The sequence below is a fragment of the Terrapene carolina genome, unplaced genomic scaffold (assembly GCF_002925995.2).
Source record: "Terrapene carolina triunguis isolate 2854851 unplaced genomic scaffold, T_m_triunguis-2.0 Scaffold211, whole genome shotgun sequence".
NCBI classification, from domain to species: domain Eukaryota; kingdom Metazoa; phylum Chordata; order Testudines; family Emydidae; genus Terrapene; species Terrapene triunguis.
This window is the reverse complement of record NW_020664562.1, coordinates 27977365-28001577: the sequence shown is the minus strand read 5'-3', so window position 1 is coordinate 28001577 and position 24213 is coordinate 27977365. Positions and strand designations below refer to the sequence as shown.

Genomic DNA, 24213 nt, shown 5'->3' with positions numbered 1-24213 from the left:
TTGTCCTTCATGCATCCAGGATAGTTGTTTATTTTGTGTCCCTTTTCAGATAGAGAGCTCTGTTTCGTGAGGTTGCTGAGTACTTCATTGCCATGAAGGGGTCAGTTCCAGACAAGCCAGGTTTGAGAAACTTGGTGCACTTATCTGCTATTGGACCTAAAATAGCTGAATCAAAACATACATTGTAGGATTCAAGATGAACTCTCAAGTGCATGCTAGGAGCAGTGAGCTAAGGAGACTACACAGGTGTCAGAGTTCCCGGTCATCAGATACTGAAATTCACTGCACTTAGTCTGGAGTATGAGAGAGAAAATGGTTACATTAAACAAAGTTATTCTTGTTTTCTAGAAAGAAGGGTACTTCTGTGGCATTCTTGTAAAGTCCAGGGCTTAATCAATCACTCGTGCATCTCTTAAATATTCTCCATCAAAAGAGTTGTTTCCTCCAGCTTACAGTTTTTACATGGGCCAGTTTGTTTTTATGAATACTTTGCCTTCACTTCCTTAAGGGTATGTCTATACGGGTATAGAAGTGCCACATCATGGTCACTGCTGGCCTGGGTCAATCTTGCGGGGCTCAGACTGCTGGGCTAAAAATTGCTGTCTAGACATTTGGGCTTGGGCTCCAGTCCAAACTCTGGGACCCTCTACCCTCTCAGGGTCCCAGGGCTCTGGCTCCTGCCCAAGCCTGACTGTCTAGACAGCAGTTTTTCAGCCTAGAGTCCAAACCTCACAAGCATGACTCAGGCTAGCCATGGGCTTTTTATCCCCATGTAGACATACCCTAAGAGTGTGGGGTAACTACTTGTAATGCTATTTAAAGGCACAATACATAACTGTAGTTTCCTGTCTCTTATTATTCAGATTCTTTAGAGCAGTCTTCTACATTAGACACCATCTTATATCCCCTTGAGTCCCCAGCAGATAATTTGGATCTGTAAGAACTGGTTAACTCAATTCTTATTTATTTTTCACTTGCAAGATAATTTTTCTAGCAGCAGTCATTTCTAGCAGGATAGCATGTGAGCTTGCAGTTCTTTTCTGTTCAACTCATGCCTTTCCTCTTATCAGGACAGTCTCATACTATGGCTTTATCCTATTTCTCTCTCTAAAGTAGTTGCTCTATTACCAATACAGTATAATTAGCCTTATCTAGTTTCTGCCTACCCCTTTCTCACGTAGACGAAGACAAATTGTGGTGTGTACTTGATGTGCATAGAAATGTGAAAATTTGTTTATTTACACATGACTTCCTCCTTCAGGAAGTCAGAGTCCCTGTGCTATTTAAGGGCTATAAATGGACCGCTAATACTTCTCAATTTGTTACTGTAGGCAACCATTTCCTTTAAAGATTAAAAGTACACTCCACAAGGGATATTTCAGCATTTGGGCATGATGTGAATTGCAGAAACCCTACATAGAGATGCAGAGCTTCTATACTGATTTACCCTGGTAGCCTGACCAGACTTGTCCTGTTAGCTTGAAGTCACATATGAGAGTTTGTGTTTATCTGAGGCAGAGGTATCTATGGGCTGGGGGAGAGGGGTTTTCCAAGGAGCAACCCTAGAAACAAGTAAGTTCTAAAGCAAGCTCTGGCTGAAGTTTTTCTCTCTGTTTAAGTTAACAGTAAAATAAATCCCAAGAAGGGTGTAAATTTGGACTGTATGTAGTGTACTGTGTTAGAAGTGGGATAAAAATGTCACCTGCTTTCAGGAAGTTAATCAGTGAGTGATGTACACAGATCAGCTACCTGTAGGTCTTTACACATGTTCTCTGATACAGTAACCTTAAATAATGGTCTCTGTGACAGCAGGCCAACAAGTCCTCCAAGCGATAGTTCTTTAAGTTCTGTGTTTTCAAGAGACAGTCTAACCCTTAGTACAGAGCCAGGAAGGTACAGTACTCTAGAAAAGAAAAAGATTGGGTTGCCCGACATCTTTTGGTGTGGGAAATTTTGAGGGATGGATGGCTCAAATAAATAGAAATTTAATTTAATTTGTGTATACATTTTATCTGCTAAATGCTACTGTCTGTACTAGAAAACCTGATTGGCTTGTTGTGTATTCATATATATCTGGGATAGGCAGGCAGTTTAAACAACCTCCACCCAAGAGAGATCACCTAGCCAAAAAAATAGCCACTGTTTCCAGGGCACCACGACAAAATGTACCTGTATTGTAGAAACAAGTGCTTGAGATGTCAAGAGAATTGATATAAAACTAGGTGGGAGAGTTGTGAAAACTCATGACAGTCATATTTCCCACAGGAAATCTTCAACTCTCAATATTCTGGGCTTGTTGCAACATTTTAGATATGAATGCCTCCTTTTTTTAAACCTAGGATTAAGTGACCAATGTGATTTCTTTTAGATTTGACTTTTTAATCTTTGATAAAGTATATTCATCCTGTTTGAAGTATTAATGTTTTTAGTTTTAGATTCTTTGTAATGTTAGAACTGAAGAAAATAATCACTTTTTCATCTCTACTGTTCATTTGTAATATATTTAAATTTAGATTTTTTTATTAAGGGTAGTGGTTGAAACATACTGAAGTGTACAACAAACTTCTCTTAAAGCAAAGCTGGTACAAGTCTTGGTTGTCTCTGTGGTCATATGACATGATGTTGCATATACAGAAAAGTTCATTTCTTGAATTTAAGTCCAGGGTTTTACATTTCTTGAGTCAGGCCTGTTCAGCATTAGCTAATTTGTGTTTGGTTCTGCCTCCCTGGAAAGGCCCAAAATCAGTTCCACATTCTATTGTACTGTTTCACTCTGTTAACATTAACATTTAACCTTTTCAGCATCACTGCCTCTTTCATTTTGAGGACCACTATTATATATTCTAAAGAGATTAGATTAATAATAAAGGGATAATGCTCAAAGATCACAATTGGAAGTATATTTGAGCTCACTACTCCTGCTAGGATGGAAGAATCAAAGAAAAAGCCGATTTGGCTGTAGAAGTCATAGTGGAATGGAGCAGAAAGTATAATTTACCCTTTCCTTTTTATGCAAGGGTCTCCAAACATCCACCATTTAAAATTCAGTAAAAGAGCTTTTCGTTCCATGGTTGCTAAAGAAACAGCACCTACCCTGCTATTAGGTTTACAAGTCTGTCCAACTTCTCATACAAGACTCTATTGCAGTTCCATACTCGAAAACTAGGGAGGTGAGCATTACGCTTCTGCTTTGTTTGAACTGAATCTTAAAAAGAAATTGCTGCTTATAGCGTTAGGGCCATAACAGTTGAAAATAGTTGGGTTCTCTAATAAGAGTCCCTTTAACAACTATGTCACTGCCTGAGGCTCAAATACAGACTTGGTTACAGTATTGTCAAGGCCAAGAGTTTAAACTCATGAATGAGACCATTTAAAGAAAAACAAATTGTCTGCCTTCTGATTTTGAGCCTTTAAGTGAAAGTTGTTTTCCTCAATTTATGTACATTTCAGCTTCAAATTCATTCCTAAATGTGTGGAGCATGCAAATTGAAGAGGTTCCAATTACCACTACCTACCCCTTGGGTGCAGCAGCTGCCATTTTATTCTCCTTTCCCCCTTACTTCATCACTGTATCCTGCCTCCCTCTCCTTCTCTGTTCCTCATATTTTTCCCTTACATTTTCTCCCTCTGCTCCTTACTCCCTACCTTAGCCCTCTGCCTCCATCTGAGGTTGTTCAGAATGGTGTGATTAGATTAGTTAATATTGCTATCCCTTTACTATTAGTTATATGCAGTGAAGTATTCTTGGCCCAGCCATTCTCTTGCTAATTTTTTTGTTTTGTATTTGTATTCCAGCACATGGGTGTCCTGCAGACATTCCCCATATGTGTTTGCTCTGACTAGTGAGGGAAGCTACACTGTTAATTATTGCAGAATTTTAAACAAATTCTGGCCCTTTATAGAGTATGTCTTCACTGCAGAGTTAGCTCAGGCTCTAGCCCAAGTGGTTGTCCCTAACCCTTGTCCATCCACACAGAAAAGCCTCCATCATGAATTTGAGGGTGCTTTAAGCCTGGGCTAGCTGGCATAACTGAGGATATAGGCTTGAGCTTTGGTTTTGCTTTAGCCCAGGCTGGCAACCTGCCTATTTTTCAGTGAGAAGGCAGGCTAATCAAGCCTGAGTTCTGTTAGTCCTCTAATCGTAACCTATAATTTTACCTGGGCTGTACTTTCTTGTGTACTTCCTCCCTTCTTCGCTGGAAGTTACCCACGCTGGCTAGCATTTTCATCCCAGATTTGCCTGCCCCATTTCTGCTGCATTTCTATAACATATGAACAGAGATGCTATCCAAGAAATCCACCTCCCATGCTACCAGTTGGCCTGAACCTGACAGTAGCCTTTTGGTAAATCTGTGGTGTGATATCGATAAGATGCATAATTTTGGGAAATGTACCCCAAAGGTCACTTTTTTATGTTTAGTGGACAGGAAAGAAACAGGCAGAGAAGTCATTTGGGTGCCCTACAAAACACTTTGTGGTTTGAAGACTGAATTCCTTAATGACATTTTAATTAAAAGTTCTTGCTGCCAAATGCTATTTGCTTTCACATTCAAAACTTCATTAGTAATACGTAACTCCAGTTGGAAGTTTATTTACTTTAAGTATTGTTCTCACATCACTGCCACAGCCTTAAGCACCATGGTAGACAGGAGAGAGAGCACAACCTGCAGATTAATACTTAGTGGCACAGTTTCATGGACTGCGAGAACCATAGGACTGGGAGAACCCAGCAGACTAGTTTTAATACAGCACTATTATGGAGACATTTATGCAGGCCTGGCATGAGTAGGATTTGCATTGAGGCTGCTTCACCCGTGCTAGGCTAGCCTGGGTTAACCCTGCAGTGAAGATGTATCCATAGTTGTGAAGATCTTAATTCAAAATGCTGAACTGATGCAGAGCTAGCTGTCTTTCTGAGACTATAGATAACCACAGAGCCCTGCTATTGCTTGTTGTTTTTTGAAGCAGCAACTGAATAAAATTAAAACAATACTGTGGCTAATTTCACTGCTGCTATTTCAAAATCTTGTGGGCAGCTACGAAACTTACCAGAATTATGTCATTTTCAGTCTGCTGCTGCTTGGGGAAGCACTAGAGCTTGGAAAATCTTAACTCTAGGAAAGGCAGAGACTGAAGTATTCATGAGAGAGAGAGAGACCCCCCTCCCCAAAAAAGGACTGGGGTACAGGAGCAATGGGGTGGGGAGAGAGAGAGATCAAAAAACACTTCTTCTGGCAGGCAAATCTGGGAATTAAGGAGGGCTTCAAATTTATGAGGCACCCAAAAGACCCAAGTTGATACAAAAGACAGAATTCACTAGCAAGGTTCTCAGGGAAACATTCTTGTAAAATCCCAGCATCTTTTCCTAGCAGCCTGGAGTGAATGCTGTACTTCTTCCCATGGTATTGTCTAAGGAGCTTGCTGGTGTGACCCCTGCATGTCTTTCATATCAATATATGAATAGTAGGTGTCTTGTACATTTTAATTTTCAAGAAGTGATTTAGGTACTGTATTTAAATTGAACCAGTCACCATGGTGCTTGAGTGCTAAACCCACTAATTTAAGGAAGTCTATCATAATAGGACTAGGAAATCTGCAGGCTACATGGCTCAAAGAGCATGTTTTGTGGCTTGCTAAGTAGTTCTCAGTCTAGTGTTCTACATGTACAGGTTTGCCTAAAACTCTTGTTACTTTACTAACTTCAAAATGGCAGTATTTAAACAGAAGTTTTTCCGTTAGGAAACCACACTTATTTCTTAGAAATATCACTTATTTCTAGCCACCCATGAAAATTTTGGAGACTTTCCAGAAAAGACCACCGTGGAAGACCCTGACCAAAATTCTAGAAGCCACAGAGCTCTTTGCATGAGCTGACTAGCTTGCCCATACCATGCTCCAATCTCGCATTGGTTTTTATTTTTTACCAACTATCTTTCACATTGTCAAAACTCAGATATTTTGCTTTTGTTGAGGTTATCAGTTGAGTGAGGTCATTTGGTTTCTATTTGGAGAAGATTAATTGAAAAGCTAATTCATCTCCTGGGAGACATCCTAATACTTAGCACTTTTATGTCTGTTTTCATCTCCAAAGACTTTTACAGGGGTTAACAAATCCACACTTCAGCCACGTGCGTTTTCGAATTATTCCCATTTCATAGAGGGAAGACTGAGATAGCGAGGTTATGACTTGGTCAAGATCACAGAGTGAGTGGGTGTAAGAGGTGGACTTAGAACATTGGAGAATTCCAGTCCTATATTTAGACCATACCGCTCTTCCAGTTGTTAGTGTACCATGTTTCACTCATAAAACATTCATATTTATCTGTATAAAGGGTAGCTCTAGGGCTATAAAATTAAGCAATTCGTGTTTTTCACAGAATGAACTAAGGGCTGGTCCACACTAAGCCCCCAGTTCGAACTAACATACGCAACTTCAGCTACGTGAATAACGTAGCTGAAGTCGAAGTATCTTAGTTCGAACTTAAAGGTACTTACCGCGGGTCCACACGCGGCAGGCAGGCTCCCCCGTCGACTCTGCCTACTCCTCTCGAGAGCAGGATTACCGGCGTCGACGGCGAGCACTTCCAGGATCGATTGCTTGCCGCTGAACCAGCGGGTAAGTATAGATGTACCCTAAGTAAATATATTATTTTCTGAAACAAGATTAGCCTATGCATTCTCTGTATGTATTTTTATATTGTGTCAGTAGTTGGAGAGTAGAGATTTCATAGAATATTTCATTTTATGACCCTGATTATTTTTGCAGATTTTAAATGATTATATCACAGTCCCTGGAATTGAAATTAAATTGTGTGTTGATAAAGGGCATGCTAAATGCCAAGCAGAAACTGGCATTTAGCACAGCAGATGCGGTGTTTGTAGTAGTGCTCAGTGTTTAGTTTTGATCAGTTTAATTTTTGCTTTCTTTCCATGCATCCTATCCATAGATTTCCCTCCCCCACCCCACCCCCAAATTTCTGGCTTGTTGGCTCGTAGGGGTGGGTGGGTTGTACTTGAGAAAAACAAATACATATCTCTCAGTGTTCATGTGGGGGAGGCAGGGGAAGAAAGGCAGAGTAATTCAAATTGTCATCATTCAGTACTAGCTGTACCTGTGACCCCCTCTGTAGTGTCTGAGTGCACCCCCAATGTGTGAGACCTCGTGCCTTCATCTCTGTGAGTGGAATCCCCACGATTCTCCCACTCTTACACCAGGTCCTAGGATGCAGTACCCTGTGTATTGATCGTGCTTACTCCAGCAGACCTGACTTGGCTCAGGCTCTGCAGTTTTTCCCTTCAGGAGCTTGTGACCAGCAGTGAATACAGTGACCCAAATTGTCTCCTTAAAACAGAATATTGTTTAATCTTAACAGGAGGAAAAAAACATAGCACAAGAGAAAAAGGATTTAAAAAAAAACTCCAAAAGGTCTGCACATGTTTGTCCTACATAGAATCTTAGGTAGGTCTAGCTTACCTCAGACACTTAACCTCTGGGGGGCCTGGGTCTCAGTCTGTTCCTGTTAAGTGTCTCTGACAATTCCCACACCCCGAGAGATAGCGTGTCCTTTAGGGTTACCATATTCAAACATTTAAAAAAGAGGACACTCCACGGGGCCCCAGTCCCGCCCCCGGCCCTGCCCCAACTCCGCCCCTTCCCCGCCCCCGGCCCCGCCCCAACCCCACCCCTTCTCCACCCCCATTCCAACCCCTTCCCCAAAGTCCCTGCCCCAACTCTGCCCCCTCCTCTGAGCACCCCGCATTCCCCCTCCTCCCTCCCGCTCTGATCGTGGTTGGGGGTTGCTAAGTGCTTCCCTGCTCCCCGCAGCCCCTATGCCCTTGCCTGCCCTGCTCCTCCTCACCCTGCAGCCTCTGCACCCCCCGCCCCTACAGCCTCTGTGCCCCCTACTCCCCACTCACCCTGTAGCCTCTGTGCCCCCTGCAGCCTCTGTGCCCCCTGCCTGCCCTGCTCCTCCTCGCCCTGCAGCCTCTGCACCGCCTGCCTGCCCTGCCCCTGCAGCCTCTGTGCCCCCCCGCCCCTGCAGCCTCTGTGCCCCCTGCTCCCCACTCGCCCTGCAGCCTCTGCGCCCCCTGCCCCTGCACCCCTGCCGCCTCTATGCCCCTGCCTGCCCTGCTCCTCCTTGCCCTGCAGCCTCTGCACCGCCTGCCCCCCCTGCCCCCGCAGCCTCTGCTCCCCCGCTCACCCGGCAGAGGGAGAGCTGCGGGCTCCACGTGGAATCAAACACTGCCGCGCTGCTCTGTGGGGGAGGAGGTAGCGGGGGAGGGGGAGGGACTCTGGCTGCTAGAGGCCCTAGTGGCTGCGAGCGGCTTTCAATCAGGCCAGGCGTCCAATCAGCCGCGCCGCACTCCGGATGAAGGGAAGGGGGAAATCCCGGACATTTCTACTTGATTAGAAATCTCCCCCCGGACGGCCATTTAACACTGAAAAAGCCGGACATGTCCGGGGAAACCCGGACGGATGGTAACCCTAGTGTCCTTTTAAATGTAGTCATTCATTGTTCTCTCTTCCCAAGCGTTCGTTAGCCCTGATAGTCCAAAACCATTTAGGTGAATTCTGCAGTTGGTCAAGCATGAGCATCAAAATGAATATCATTGTCTACGAAGTGTTGGAAAAGTGTATTTTAGGATCTAACTCCCCAACTTCCTGAATGCATTTCCTGACAATCCTGCTATTGCATTAACTCTGTATATGCATATAGTAATCAAACAGAACATATAATATTCATAAATTATTACAGTGCAGCTGAAAATCAGTCACACGCAGACCTTAAATTAGGTTCACTCATGCAAATCAGTGTTTTGAAAGAGTTTGTTGCTCTATTGTACGATACTGGGACTGAAATTTTTGTTGTGAATTATTTTGGTGATATTGCCTGCTATTTCTGTGCTAGCTGACACCCACTGTACCGCTCACATAAACAGTCTTTAGAACAAGGTAAAGGGCAGGAAAAAAATCATACGCTTTACGGTCAGAAGGGACCATCATGAACGTCATGTGATCTCCTGCACATTGCAGGACACAGAACCTTGCCTATAGACCCATAACCTCTGGCTGAGTTACTGAAGTCCTCAAATCAAGATTTAAAGACTTCAAGTTACAGAGAATCCACCATTAATACTAGTTTAAACCTGCAAGTGACCCTGTGCTGCAGAGGAAAGCGAACCTCCCTCCCCCCGTGCCCCGCTTCCAGCAGATTATAGTAGTTGTAATCCAACATAATGCAGTACATCTAGTTTTTATTTATTATTATTTATTTGTTATATCATTGAGTTGGGACTGACTAACTTAAAGAAAAACACTCGATCACCTCAGAAATCTCGCAAACAGCTTATTTCTATGACTTTTCACTTTCACTTTTTAATGCAACCTTCTCTTCCTAGATAAGAGCATTTAGCTGTGTGAGTTGTGTTGTCTTTTTGTGTGTTTTGCTTTAGTACCTTCTACTCAAACATTCTGTGATATAGCATGATCCATTTTCTCTATGTGGGGGAAGATTGGTTCTTTCTGGAGTATATTCTTGGGGGATTAGGGGAGCAGGTTAGAATTAATTTGTTTTCTCTATGTGTTTGTTGTGGAAATGCATAAAACTTTTTTTTCTTTCTTTCCTCTCTTGATCATCTCATCTGTGTGGGTGAATGTTCCTGCAAACCCTTGGTGAACGTATAGAGACCTTTGGTATGCTCATTCTTTCATTAGAGCCCAAAGTCACAGACTGGTATAAAAACAATGAAGAATAAAAAACCAAACAAGTCCAATCATAACATTGAAAAATGGCTAAAATGTGCACTTGAGGGAAACTTGGAAGTTGTCATTTGATAACTCTATCACTTTACATGGTCTTGTCACAGTTTGGCACCCCAAAAAGTGATTTTTGTATGATATTTTCCTGGTACTGGCCACTGGTATCAACCCATTAACATGAATGTTGCTTATGTATTTAAAAAAACAATACCTACAAAATTTAAATGCAGGTGTTGGTGTTCTGAGACCAGGGTTAAAATGTTCAAAAGTGCCTAACTCTCATTTTCCAAAGTTTCTTTGATATTTAAGTGGTTAAGTCACACTGACAATTATTTGAGTTTTACTGGGGCTTAGGAGTCTTGGTAGGGCTGGAAAATGGGACCTAGGCTATGTCTACACTAGAAGTGCTTTACCAGTGTAGGAATATCAGTATACTAGGCTGACAAAACGCTACTAGTATAGATGCAGCAATACTCATAAAGATGCGCTCTTCACCAGTCTAGTAAAACCCAACTTCCATGAGCTAAACAAGCTATATTGGTTAAAAGCACAGCTTTGCCGGTATAGCTATGTTTACAGTAGGGGCTTTTGTGAGCATGTCGGTCAGGGATCACCTCTCTTCTCTCCCCTGACCAACATAGAAGTCTGTAGGGTAGATATAGTCTTAGGCTCCTAAGTCACTTAGGTGCTTTTGAAAATTTTACCTCCAGATGTTTTTATGGTAAGGGTTTTTTTTTCCAGTTAATTATAACATACTATATGTAACATTGTAACATACTGTAAACATGAAGTATGTTATAATATGCATATTTAAAGGATAAATAAGTGGGATCCAGAAACTTTGTTTAAAGAAGCTATTTTTAACGTTGCCTCTGAAGAGAGCAGACCAAAAGCGACATAGGATAAGGTAGAGGATTTATATGGAAGAAGAACTCCCGTGGCCTCTTGGAGTTCTAGGGTTGAACAGCATTTTTTCCTCATGTTTCAGGCAACTTGAATATCTCTCCAGAATGCTATATATTTTTTAATATTTAGCATGTTTTATTCCATAATTAGAATAGAGTAGAAAGGGATGATTACTTGTAAAATGCTCTAGTTCATAAAGTATCTGTGAAATTAAATATGGAAGAATTTTACACACAAACACACACACACACACACACACACACACTAAACAGCCAATGACAGATGCCCTGGGGATGTTCAGTGAGGCCAAAAATGTCAATGAAAGAATATGATTCAGTGAGGAATAACAAAACATATAACATTTTGTTAATTTTTTGGGTCTGCTCTGCAGTAGGGGGGTGAAGTGCTTTATTTAATAATGCTACATACGCCATAAGTTTTGATGTTCTTCCACCTACTCCAAAAAACCCCAAAATAAAACAAAACCTGAACTGTTTTGTTTTTTTCTTATCTTTATTAACATGAAATATTTTTTCAGGTTACCTGAATGTAATTCAAAGTTAGGTTTATAAAACTTGGTCAAAAAGTGACTGCCCTATTCTTCTTTCCCTACTGGTTCAAAGACAATCAGGTGTGAAATCAGATGTTCATAGTTCCTCTTGTAGTAAGGAGGAGTTTCATGCCAGGGGAAGCCCTAGCCATTACGCTCCTTAAATGAGATTAGGTGAAAGAGTTTTGTCATCATGTTTACATAATTTTAGTTTACACTAATGTGTAATTAGACAATACTGGACATTGGATAGAAACAACCTATCTAAATACATACAAAACAAGCTGAACTTAAAATATAAATCAACCCAGGTGACTTTAAATCTTGTTAAAATATGTAGAATCTGTTTGCCCCACACAAGGTTGTGCTTAGGTTTACGTGGCCTTCCTGCGTAATAAAGTTGGGCAACACTGCTTTAAACATTGCTCATGTCTTTAAGACTGCATCTGCTCTGAGGATTTTCTGAATTTCCCCCTGCACTGATGCCTCTTCCCCTGTGCCAGCAGTGCAGACCAGCCACTGGCATTTTTATCCTAGTGTTGTCTGACTTCAGATCTAGATGGCATGGTAGTAAAAATACCAGTGGCTAGTCTGCTTTAGGGATCCTACCATTTGCTAGAACCGCTGGAGCTGCACCAGTACTAGAGCAATGGTAGGGGAATTTTAAAAAATATTCTGTATAAATGAGGCATGTATATTCTTTGAGTAAGCAAACAATAGGAACATCCTGACTCATCACATGATTGTTTTTAGCTAATCATAAAACAGTATTTTCTTTTTTAGCAGCAGAAATGACAATATACTTGTTAAAATATGTTTCTGTATACCACTCAGAAAATGCTTGATTATGTTGAATTTTTTTAGAAATCACCTGTAGCAAAACTCATCAATACAGAAAACCTACCACTGCCAATCTCGTGTTATGTGGAGTGACCCCAAGAAAACAAAATAAACATGAGTTATTAATGGTGATTCTTTGAATATTTCAGAATAACAATAAAAACTGAAAAAGCCCCTGTTTTTCATTGCATCTATAAAATATCCTACACTGATTTGGCTGATAAAGACGTAGGATTAAAATATCTGAAAAGTGATCTTGGATTGCAATATGCTAGTGCACATTTTAAACAGTCGTCCAGAATTGTACTGTTGCTACATTGCTTTAATTTCAAATGGGAAAATAATACCTTAAAAGTTTATTCTCTGACTGTGGGCATCTCTAATGTGCAGTGTTGTAGCCCTGTGTTTTGTCTTTGCTTGCGATAATGCTGTACAATTTGTACTTCTGCTTGCAATCAACCTTTAAATAAAGGTGATGGGGAAAAAAAGGCAATGAGAATTATTTTGTTCTCCAATTATTGAAAGTATAACTTTGCCTTAGATGAATGTAGATTATTTGCAAAGTGCAGGTTTTTTCCAATCAATTTGAGAATGCTTAACATCACCTTAAAGACTGCTTGCATGTACAGTATTGTGGGCCATTAGATTTAAAGTAGATTAAGTAATTTATATAGAAATATGTAGTATTCCAAGAGAGTTAGGGGTCTACTGGAGGTACTGTAGAAATCTTAGAGATGCTGGTGCTTGCTTTGTGTTTAGTAAAAGCAATTCATCTATTTAGTGTTCGAGAACTGAAGAGTTTATCATGTACTTTTATTTAAAGAAACCATACTTAATAGATACATGTTTCAAACAGCTGCATTACATGTTTAGTGAATTGAACTTGAGAAAATTTTTTGTATTTTCAGTGAAAGAGTTCCTAGCTAAAGCCAAAGAAGATTTCTTAAGAAAATGGGAAAGCCCCCCTCAGGTAAGGAACTATGATTTAAAATACAAATGCACTGCATGACTCTGACTAGTAGCTTTTATGGAAATGAGTTCAGTATCCAATACTCAGATACTACTGTGGTGGGAGCTACAGAAAATTGAAGATATTTTCAGTTCAAAAACTGTTGAGGGAGTGTCCATGCAAAGAATTTAACCGCATTATTTGTAATTGCAGTTGAGATCAGCAAAGATGCTTCGGTTGTTGGTTTCAGAAGCTTGGGAAAGAGCATTTTAGTGATAGGTTCCTTGCTATGAAATTCATTCTTACTGACAATTTGATAATTTGAATCTCGCCACTCTTATGTCCTATTACAACTGGCTTTTTGTAACAGGACACCTTGTATATCCTGGACATTCCCCTTGGAAATTTCTCTCCTGGTTCGTAATCCTTTGGCATAGTATATGCTTCCTATTTGGAGGAAAAGTTGTAATTTTACTTACTTTTCAAATAGCATCCAAATATTGAGGTGATAGACCTCTTTTTTATAAATGTGTTCAAATATGAATTCTAGACAATGTATGAATAGTAGTTCCTCAATACATTCCCACATAGAATTCTCTGTAGCACTTAATTTTGGAAACTTGATGGTGACTGTAATCTTTTGCAGGTTTTGTTTTCTTTTTTCTTGTGTTAACATCATGATTTCTTTGCAGCTAAATTCTCACTGCTTGCTGCATAACATTTTGATAACAATATTTGTCATTTTTAAACATACATTAAATTAAGTCCCTTTTCTATTTTAATGCAAGCACTATTACAGTTCTCTCAATCCAGGTTCATTGTGTGAAATTATATTAACGTTAGTTAGCGCTCTAGTTTTTTAGTTTTGACAGAAGAAATTGCATCCATCCTCTTTGATAAATGACTACATTTCCTATCACTAAGTGTCTCTATGTACCAAAACTGTAATCATTATTTATTAATCTGTTATACTTTTTTGTGTACATGTAGAATACTGCTGGCCTAGATGACTTTGAGAGACAAAAAACCCTTGGAACAGGATCATTTGGGCGAGTTATGTTGGTGAAATATAAATCCACAGAACAGTATTATGCTATGAAGATACTGGATAAACAGAAGGTTGGAGCATTTTATAATTATACTAATTTGTGTGGTTAAAAACTGTCTTTGCCAGCAGAGAGCATGCTGTTCATTGAAATCATTATCTGTGGTCTGAAAAAGTGTTGCATCCTATTATTTTCACTTTTCATGCTATTATGGTGGGTTTTAGCTGGCACTTCTGCCTCAGACAGGAAAATAGAGTTGTTGCTTTTCTTTAACAATTCTGCGAGAGAATTACCTTGTCCTAAGGATTCAATTTTTTTTGAAAAGGCATAAGTAAAAAATAAATCCTGCAGTCTAGTCATAGCATTGCACACTTGTATGCGGATGCTCATAGTTCATTCCCTGGCTCTTTGGATTTGTAGTGTTTTGAAGAGAATATGTTTTGTTCACCCATCTTTTTCTTTTTTTGTCCATTGTCCTATTATGTTTTCTTTTTATATTGTGGGGATTTTTTTCTTTCTTTGTTATAACCTATTTTGATTAGGGCTGTTAATTAATCGCAGTTAACGCCTGCAATTAACTTAAAGCAAAATTAATGCATTAAGCGCATACCTGGGAGCAGGGTGAGAGGCATCAGCGGCGGGAGGGCTGTGCAGCTCTGGAGTCAGGGGAGGGAGGGCTAGAGCAATCCAAGTCTGCAGCTTCCCAGGCAGCAGGTGGGTAGGGTTGCCAGGCATACAGTTTTTGACTAGAATGGCCAGTCGAAAATGGACCCTGGCTGCTCCAGTCAGGCTGCCAAAAGTCCGGTTGGCCACAGTGGCCAGCTCCGCACAGCTCCCGGAAGTGGCCGGCATGTCCCTCTGGCTCCTAGGCACAGGGGCGGCCCGGGGGCTCTGCGCATTGCCCCTGTCAGTGATTCCCGGGCAATGGGAACTGCAGAGTCGGCACTTGGGGCGCAGGCAGTGCACGGAGGTCCCCTGGCTGCCCCAGCACCTAGGAGCTGGTGGGACATGCTGGCCACTGCGGCCAATGGGAGCTGCAGGGACCATTCCTGCAGACAGGGGCAGCGCATGGAGACCCATAGCCTGCACCCCCTCCTGCACCCGAACCCCCTACCCCAGCCCTGAGCCCCCTCCCATACCCAAACTCCCTCCTGGAGTCTGTACCCCCTCACACACTCCAGCCCCCTCCCAGAGCCCGCACTCCTGTCCCAGCCCAGAGCCCCCTCCTGCAACCCAAACCCCTCATCCCTGGCTCCACCCCAGAGCCCACACCGCCAGCTGGACCACACACCCACACCCAGCCCCAGCCCCAGCCTGGAGCGCCCTCCCATACTCGGAACCCCTTGGCCCCACCCCCCAGTCAGGAGCTCCCCTCCTGGACCACAAACTCCTCACCCCCAGCCCCACCCTAGAGCCCTCACCCCCAGCCAGAGCCCTGACTCTCTCCCACACTCCAACCCTCTGTCTCAGCCCAGATCCCCCGACCGGAGCCCCCTCCTACACCCCAGACCCCTCATCCCTGGCCCCACCCCAGAGACTGCACCCCAGCCGGAGCCCTCACCCCCTCTTGCACCCCCACCTCTGCCCCAGCCCAGTGAAAATGAGCGAGCGACGGTGGGGCAGAGCGAGTGAAGGAGGGAGGGGGGATGGAGTGAGAAGTGGCGTGGCCTGGAGAAGAGGTGGGGGAAGGGTGTTCAGTTTTCTGCAATCAGAAATTTGACAACCCTAGTGGGCGGGGAGGGTAGGGGGGGCTGAAGCCCAGAGCCCCCAGCCCAGAGCTTAAATTTGAAAATATAGAAACTCCTGAAAAAAATTAAATAAATGGTATTCTAATATTATTTAACAGTGTGATTAAAACTGATTAATCATAATTAATTTTTTTAATTACTTGACAGCCCTAATTTTGATTATTTTCTTGGGTTTTGCCACTCCTTGTTTCCCCACTCAACAGACGGCTGCATGTTGCCGGGACAGGTGAACTTAGTGCCAAGGGAACAAAGATGAGCAGCATAGGCCAGTTGGCTGTTTGAATTTGCAGCCCTGTATGCGTGAGCTACTCCTACGTCTTGCTGGATTTTTGACTGTTGGGAAGGCAGTCATTTTCGAAGGAGTTGTCTGCTGTTTGTCCTGTATCCAGGGTGATGCAGCTTTCACTGCTTCACTGCTCCTACTCTGCCCACTAAAATAGCCTGGTATCACTAGATTGGGTAATCCTATATGTGTGCAAAATAAACAATATCTATTGTACTGGCACTAAATTTTAAAGAGTAAAACTTGTCAAGTTCAGAGAATTTGACACATAATTTATTAACTAGATATTACTAAGAAGAGATTTTGTTTTGACATGGGTCTGATTAAATATATACCATGTGCAGTACTCTTTGCTTACTACAATTAGTACTATCGACACTTCAAATAGAGTTTAAAGAAAGTCTAATTAGTGGTTTCTTATTAGGTAGTTCCCACATTTTTCAATTATGATTGTTCAGGAATGTCTTTGCTTCATAGCAACCGTTAGCAATGACGTTTCACAGAATATGCTAAAAAGATCATGTTAAAAAAGTACAGAAACAGCTGATTTTAAAAATAACATTTTTGCTTTTAATTATCTTTTGCTCAAATGTAACTGACTAGGGTTTAGATGGAATCTGCTCAAACATTCTTCAGCATAAGCAAACTGTATTTGTATAGCAGTGGTTCTCAAACTTTTGTACTGGTGACCCCTTTCACATAGCAAGTCTCTGAGTGCGACCCCCCGTATACATTTAAAAACACTTTTTTATATATTTAACACCATTATAAATGCTGGAAGCAAAGCGGGGTTTGGGGTGGAGGCGTAAAGCTCGTGACCCCCCATGTAATAACCTCGCAACCCTCTCAGGGGTCCCGACCCCCCATTTGAGAACACCTGGTGTATAGTGAGCTTCTAAAATTGAAAATTATCTTGCTACATGTTGATACAATGTAGCTCAAGAACTTTGAAGGACACTTTGGATCAAGAGTCGACAAATTTTTCATAGCGTGGAGCACAAGCTAATAGAGATTGCCTAGTTGGATCATTTCATCTCCATTCTTTATACAATAGTCATACTCCATGTTCATTCATGATCATATAACATACCTGTAACAGCTATAGTAATTGCTTAATTAGGGTGTGTCTACACTAGCAAGTTTCTGCCCCACAAGTTATGCCACTTTTATTAAAACACTGGAATTAAGCCACTGTTGCATGTCCACACTGTGCTCCTTGTGATGCTGGAGCGCATCCACATTAGCAGCTCTTGCAATGGCAAAGACAGCAGTGCATTGTGGTAGCTATCCCACTGTGCAACTGGCCGCAGGGTGCTTTGGGAAGGGTTTGCAATGCCTCATGGGGCAGGCACAGCATCACATGATGCAGGTTTCCCAATCCCATTGTTCCATGAGCATCCTACTACATTGCCAGCTGCTTTTCAACTGAAGTGTGTGGGGGGGAGAGAGTGTGTGGCAGGAAGTGTATGTGTGTATGGAGAAGAGAGAGACTGTGTTTTGGGGGACACACACCAGCCCCCGCCTTCCTCCCTGGGCGTGCGCTCGCTCTCTCTCTCACACACCCACTTAAAGGGGAGGGACGCATATCTCCAGGGCAGTTGAGTTCAAAACAATGAGCAGAGCGGTCACTTGAGGCATTATGGGACAGCTCCAGAGGCCAATTACAGCGCAGAAAGCAATCAACTGTCCACACTGGCAATAGAGCGCTTGAGCCTCTGCACAAATAGCCTTACGACTCTGGTCGAGGTGAGTTTTTTTGCAGCACTGCAACTGAGGAGTTTCTGCTTTCTGGCTTGACAGTGTGTGCATGGCTGCAGTTTGAGCGCAAAAAGCTGCTTTACTGCGCAGAAACTTCTCAGTGTAGACAAACCCTTAGATGGAGGAGTAAATCTAGGAAAGAATTGAAAATATTTTTAGCTCTCTGATTTAGCAGCTGGAAATAAAGAGGAGAGCCAACACTATGCACAGCTTTCCACAGACTACAGAGAGAGCTGCTGTTTTATACATTTGCTATCTATTGAAAATTGAAATGCCTTGCTAAGGTTTGAATCACTTCTGTTATGCCACTCTACATTTTATTAATAGTTGTTTTTTTAATCACATCTACTTCAGATTCAATAAACACTATAATTTGCTTAAATTTCATTTTAAACAAAGTTGGAATTTTAGGATGCAAAGTAATATTTTAAACTAATCTATAACTTTTGTTTATTTTTTATGGTAAAGCATATTTTTATGGTGACAGGTTTTTATGGCTTGCAGATAATTTTTCATCTAGAACTTGTTCAGGAATATAATACTTGTAATTCAGATCATAAGGTCCTAAGACTAAGACTTCTCATATTATTTGTTTGTAAGGCACTATGACACATTTATGATACTATATAAATAATTTCATGCAAAAAAAATACATTAAAAGAACATTACAAAGTGAAGGGCTCAAAAATTAGGAAATGTCAGAATTAAGGTTGCCCATGCAATTTTAATTCAGTTTCTTGCACATACAGATTATCTATATAATAAGATTCCAGAAATGTCAATCCGTGTATCACACTGAAGCCTAAAATGGCTGAGTCAGTGTGAAGAAATGGAAACAGCTACAAATATGGTTGAGAGCACTTTTTGTTCAGCATATTACCAGGTTGTCATCACTGGGATTTGCAATCTGTTACCATCCAGATTTTAAGTTCTCAGCCATTTTGACTTTACAAATTACATCCCTGCGATAGCAAAGTGTATATCTGTGCCATGCCAAGAGTTCTTAGATCATTATGATATTAGAGGTCACTCAAACAATCACCACCCTTACTCTATGTTGAATTCTAGTTACCATCTTGTTACTGTGTGTGGTGTCCTATCATCTAAGAGCGAGGGGAGGAGATCTGACTGATTAAAAAAGAGAATTGTATGCAATTTTCAGTCAGCTGAAGAAAGTTGCCTTCCATTGCACAGACAAATGAATCTGATATATTTCCTTCTCAAAAACTCCACCAGATTCAGCAGTTAAAAATCCCTCGGAAGTCCACAGAGTTTGTGGTCATGGAGGCAGCTTTTGTCTAGAGTCAATAACAACATAACATGTTGGACCCTGAATGTCAGGGGTGATTCAGTGTTTCCTTTCTGTATTCTAAGTCAAGGTCCATCAAAGCTTAAAAATGTAATTAAAAAAACTTCAAGTATGTCCTTTCTTGGTACAGCATATCTGTAAAGTGATTGCTTGGTTTTTTCATTACATAATTACTTTTTTGAAAGGGCAAACTGAGTTGATTTGGTGAGTATAAATATCTGGGTTTGTGATTTCTGTCAGAAGAAACATTTAAAACAAAACAAACTCCCAAAAAAGAAAGAGAGAGCTTTCTCATACAAAATTTTGAGGGGGGAGGAAGGGGAGAGTGCTCTTCTACATATTACAGCTATTTTGCAACCAAAATAACTAATACAAGTAAATTTTCAGATTTGGCTGGGAACCTAGCATATCAGTTATTTACAATAGTAAGATCAGATTTCTATTTAACAAAAACACTGTTTTTGAGTGGCTCCAATTTTACCCTGATTTTCGTGGGCTTGTTTGCTCTGTTTTGTGTTTTTTTAAAAAAAATGTTACATGCTACCTAAAATTGCTTTAGAAAGCCTATATTATTTGATAAAATTAATGCACCTTAGAGAGACTTTAATAGCTTAGTACCTTGATAATGAGATGGGATACAAAGCCTTTCACCTTTAGGTAACCAGTTCAAAGCTAACCCAGAGCATTAGTAACATAATTCTCAAGTCATAAGCACTTCCACCAGTTCTCACAATGGGGTATTGATAAATTGGGTGATGGGAAGTAAGGAAAATCGGAGTGATTACTTAATGCTGGAGTTAAATAAAAGGAAATAGAATTATTTCCTATTAGCAATAGAAGAACAGAGAGCTGGAACCTACCATTTACTGTGTTTCGCAGTGAAGCATTTATAGTAGCCTCCAAGCAGAGGACAAGACTCAGATTTTGACACTGTTGTTAAGAGGCCTTGGAATTACTGTATACAGGAGAATATACGAAACCCATTGTGAAGTGTGGCAGATGCGACTGTTCTGAGTAAGGAAATTATTAGTTAAACCCAAATTTTCCATTATCTTCTCCTGGCTGTGGGCTTTGCAAAATGAGTGGGTCTCAGTCCTGTTCCTTGTGAGTAAGTATGTTTCACCCACAAAACTCATCATTAGGACTAATCGACACCCTTATTGATAGTCTCAGCATCGAATGGCTATGGAGATTCACTACCCTGTCACTGCTGCAGGTGACTGCCATCAGGTCAGCTGGGTACATTGTCATGGATGTGTTAAGTTTGCCCCAGTGGTTCCTATGCTCCACTTTTGGGGATATAAAAAGGCCTCTAATTACTAAAGATATCCATTAACCATGTTTTAAGAATTGTAAAGTCTCTTAAAAATTTAAGGAAAGAAATTCTAAATAAGACGTTGTTGTTGTTGTTGTTGTTGTTGTACACCTCTACCCTGATATAACGCGACCCGATATAACACGAATTCTGATATAACGCGGTAAAGCAGTGCTCTTGGGGGGCGGGGCTGCACACTCCGGCAGATCAAAGCAAGTTCGATATAGCGCTGTTTCAGCTATAACGTGGTAAGATTTTTTGGCTCCCAAGGACAGCGTTCTATCGAGGTAGAGGTGTACTAGAAAGCCTTTCATTTAGCCACGTGTATCTACATGTTTTGCATTTCAGTTCAACAACTTTAATATGTTTATTGGAAGATATAAGATGTTCTGTTTAGACTGAAAAATTTAAAGATTGTTTGTTTGTAGGTTGTCAAACTGAAGCAAATAGAACACACGCTGAATGAAAAGAGAATATTGCAAGCAGTGAACTTTCCTTTCCTTGTGAGACTGGAGTATTCTTTTAAGGTAAATATTTTGAAAGCAGTTGTTTCAAAATGTGAATGAAGTATACTCAAATTTTAGATATGTACAGATAACTTTCTTGCTCAATGTGTAAAGCCATTGCACTATAATGCAGTTATGATAAAGTAGATCACATCCTCCTAAGAATTATTAATGCTAAATTAATTTTCTTCTCTGCCATGGGTAATATAAAGTATGTGCTTTGTTTTCAAAATACTAAGTAAATACTGGACTAATATCCAGTAATTCATGCTTTTGGTAAAATGTACTTTGCATAAAACCTTTCCATGAAGGGACACTATCAATTTGAAATGTAGCCAATTATTTTTAATGTGTTGTGTTAGGCTTTGCATTTTTTAATGTAATTTCTCTAATCTCTTTCAGTCGTAATAATCTAAATGATAATTGTAAAAATCATTGGTAAAACTTTCAGATAAAAGTAACATTTAAAGTTCATGCTGTACCTTTAACTGTGTACTTCTGGGGAGAATTATGCTAAAGCAGAAAAAATTGGTCTTTCTCCATCATTCTTCTTTCCACTATCAACACCAGCCTATATATATAACCAATAAAGTAAGTGTATGTGTTACATGAAGAAGCATATGATCTATTTTGTGTGTGTGTGTTGGCATTTTGGTTGTTTTTGAAAAAGACTCAAAACCTTGTGTCTCTGCTCCTATATGCTAAACTAAAGTCTTTTTTCTCCTTAGGGAGAATAAGGCCTTGTCTATACTACACAATTTGTTGGCAAAAGGCAGCTTTTGTCAATAAAATAGTGGAGGTGTACACCCTACAGTGCTCCTCCCACCAACAAAACTCTCCTGCTTTGATGACCAAATAAAACCACCTTGATGAGAGTCGTAGAGCATTTTGCAGCAAAGTTAGATCAACAAAGAGTCAGTGTAGACACTGTGTTCATTACATCACCGTAACTGGCCTTCAGGAGGTATCCCACAATGCCCACCATGACCGCTTTGCTCACTGTTTTGAACTCCGCTGCCCTACAGCCAGCAATACAGGCAAGCTACTGGCAGCAACCGCACTCCTGCCTGGACTGCAGGGAAGTGGGTGGATCTCCTCGGTCTGTGGGGAGAAGAGGCTGTGCTAGTTGTCTTTGCACCAGCTTCTGTCTCAGGATTGGTTGTTTCTGGCTGCTGTCTGAATTTATAGATAGCATGCCGACACACTCACTCTCCCCCAACACACACTCTGTCTCTGTAACTCTGTCACACATACTCACTGACACACACTCACCCACACACACACTTATGTGGGCTTCTTGTGTTAGTGTTCAGCAGTGTCAGTTTGGTCATATTACTGAGTGCTACTTTAAAAAGGGATTTAAAATGTGTCACTTTTCGGGCACACACTGTGATCATTACAAGGTTCATAGCACGTTACAAACAAACAATGCCAGGCTCAGTACACTACGTCAACAACATTACTGTGGCTCAGTGTTAATACGCTCCTCCAGCTGAATAGCCCCCTGTTGTGTTACTCTTATATACTTGTGTTCATAACGCACAGCACAATACTGAATAGCAGTGCAGGATCCATGCTTTCTGACCGAGATGATTAGGTTGCAGGTTACCAGGGCAGTTGAAAAGTAGTTATCAATCTAGTAGGATGCCCGTGGAGCGATGGGATTGAGAAGCCGTCATCATGTGACACTGCACTTCTCCCTGCCCCCGTCAGGCCTTGCAAAACTTTCCCAAAGCTCCCTGCATCCAGTTGCACAGTGGGATAGCTACCCATAGTGCACTGCTCTCTGTGTCAATGCAAGAGGTGCTATTGTGGATGCGCTACATCGACACAAGGAGCATAGTGTGGACATGAAACAGCAGTTTAATTACAGCGGTGGCTGTCCATTGGTGTAACTTGTGTTAACAAAACTCTGTAGTGTAGACAAGGCCCAAGATTCAGTAAGTATCGGAGAGATCCATGTTATGCATTTTTGCTTGATGACACTTTGTAACATCTAAATGTCTATACAAGAAATAGAAGCTAAAGAGAATACGAGCGAGCTTAATGTTATGATCTTGTTGATTAGGTGACATTCTAAATTTCTTCTCTTCAGATTATTTTAACAAGAAGTGCCTCTTAACTATGAAAAGTGTGTGTATAGATGGGTGGTGCGCAGTGTGAGGTGTATGTTTCAGAAGCCTGAGCTTTCCAAGAGTCCGTTATATATCCGCATCTTGGGAATTGGGGATGCCCTCTCTATATTAGAAAGACCTTCAAAACTGATGTCAAAATATTGTTGTAAACTAGCTATATACCCTACGTGAAATTCAATATAATTCCAATTATCCAAATTCCCTTTATTTGATAATCCTAGTTATCTGAATCCACAGCATGTCCTCCATGCAGCCCTGTGTTCGTGAATAGCACTTCTGTGTGTTCAAATGCCCCATTACCTGAAACTTTTGGGTGCCCCCAAGCCAGGCAGGGCAGAAAAGGTCGGGGAGTTGCATTGTATGTAAGAGAGCAGTATGACTGCTCAGAGCTCCGGTATGAAACTACAGAAAAACCTGAGAGTCTCTGGATTAAGTTTAGAAGTGTGAGCAACAAGAGTGATGTCGTGATGAGAGTCTGCTATAGACCACCAGAGCAGGGGGATGAGGTGGACGAGGCTTTCTTCTGGCAACTAACAGAAGTTACTAGATTGCAGGCCCTGGTTCTCATGGGAGACTTCAGTCACCCTGATATCTGCTGGGAGAGCAATACAGCGGTGCACAGACAATCCAGGAAGTTTTTTGGAAAGTGTAGGGGACAATTTCCTGGTGCAAATGCTGGAGGAACCAACTAGGGGCAGAGCTCTTCCTGACCTGCTGCTCACAAACAGGGAAGAATTAGTAGTGGAAGCAAAAGTGGATGGGAACCTGGGAAGCAATGGCCACGAGATTGTCGAGTTCAGGATCCTGGCACAAGGAAGAAAGGAGAGCAGCAGAATACGGACCCTGGACTTCAGAAAAGCAGACTTTGACTCCCTCAGGGAACTGATGGGCAGGATCCCCTGGGAGAATAACGTGAGGGGGAAAGGAGTCCAGGAGAGCTGGCTGTATTTTAAAGAATCCTTATTGAGGTTGCAGGAACAAACCAACCCGATGTGTAGAAAGAATAGTAAATATGGCAGGCGACCAGCTTGGCTTAACAGTGAAATCCTTGCTGTGAAGAAGTGAGGTTCTTACCCACGAAAGATTATGCTCCCAATACTTCTGTTAG

At 41.3% G+C, this 24213-nt stretch overlaps 1 protein-coding gene across 3 annotated transcripts in view; it reads left to right on the top strand.

Annotated features, from left to right (window-relative positions):
* Positions 1–24213, top strand: part of LOC112107731 (cAMP-dependent protein kinase catalytic subunit beta) — a 118430-nt gene that overhangs the window by 69239 nt on the left and 24978 nt on the right. For 2 of the 3 annotated variants that reach the window (XM_026655932.2, XM_026655930.1), the window contains exons 2-4: positions 12965–13026; positions 13996–14124; positions 20893–20991. In XM_026655932.2, coding sequence (XP_026511717.1) covers positions 12965–13026; positions 13996–14124; positions 20893–20991 — 290 coding nt within the window. Of the gene's footprint in view, positions 1–9685; positions 9695–12964; positions 13027–13995; positions 14125–20892; positions 20992–24213 lie in introns of all 3 variants that reach the window. The other variant, XM_026655931.2, reaches the window with a different exon arrangement.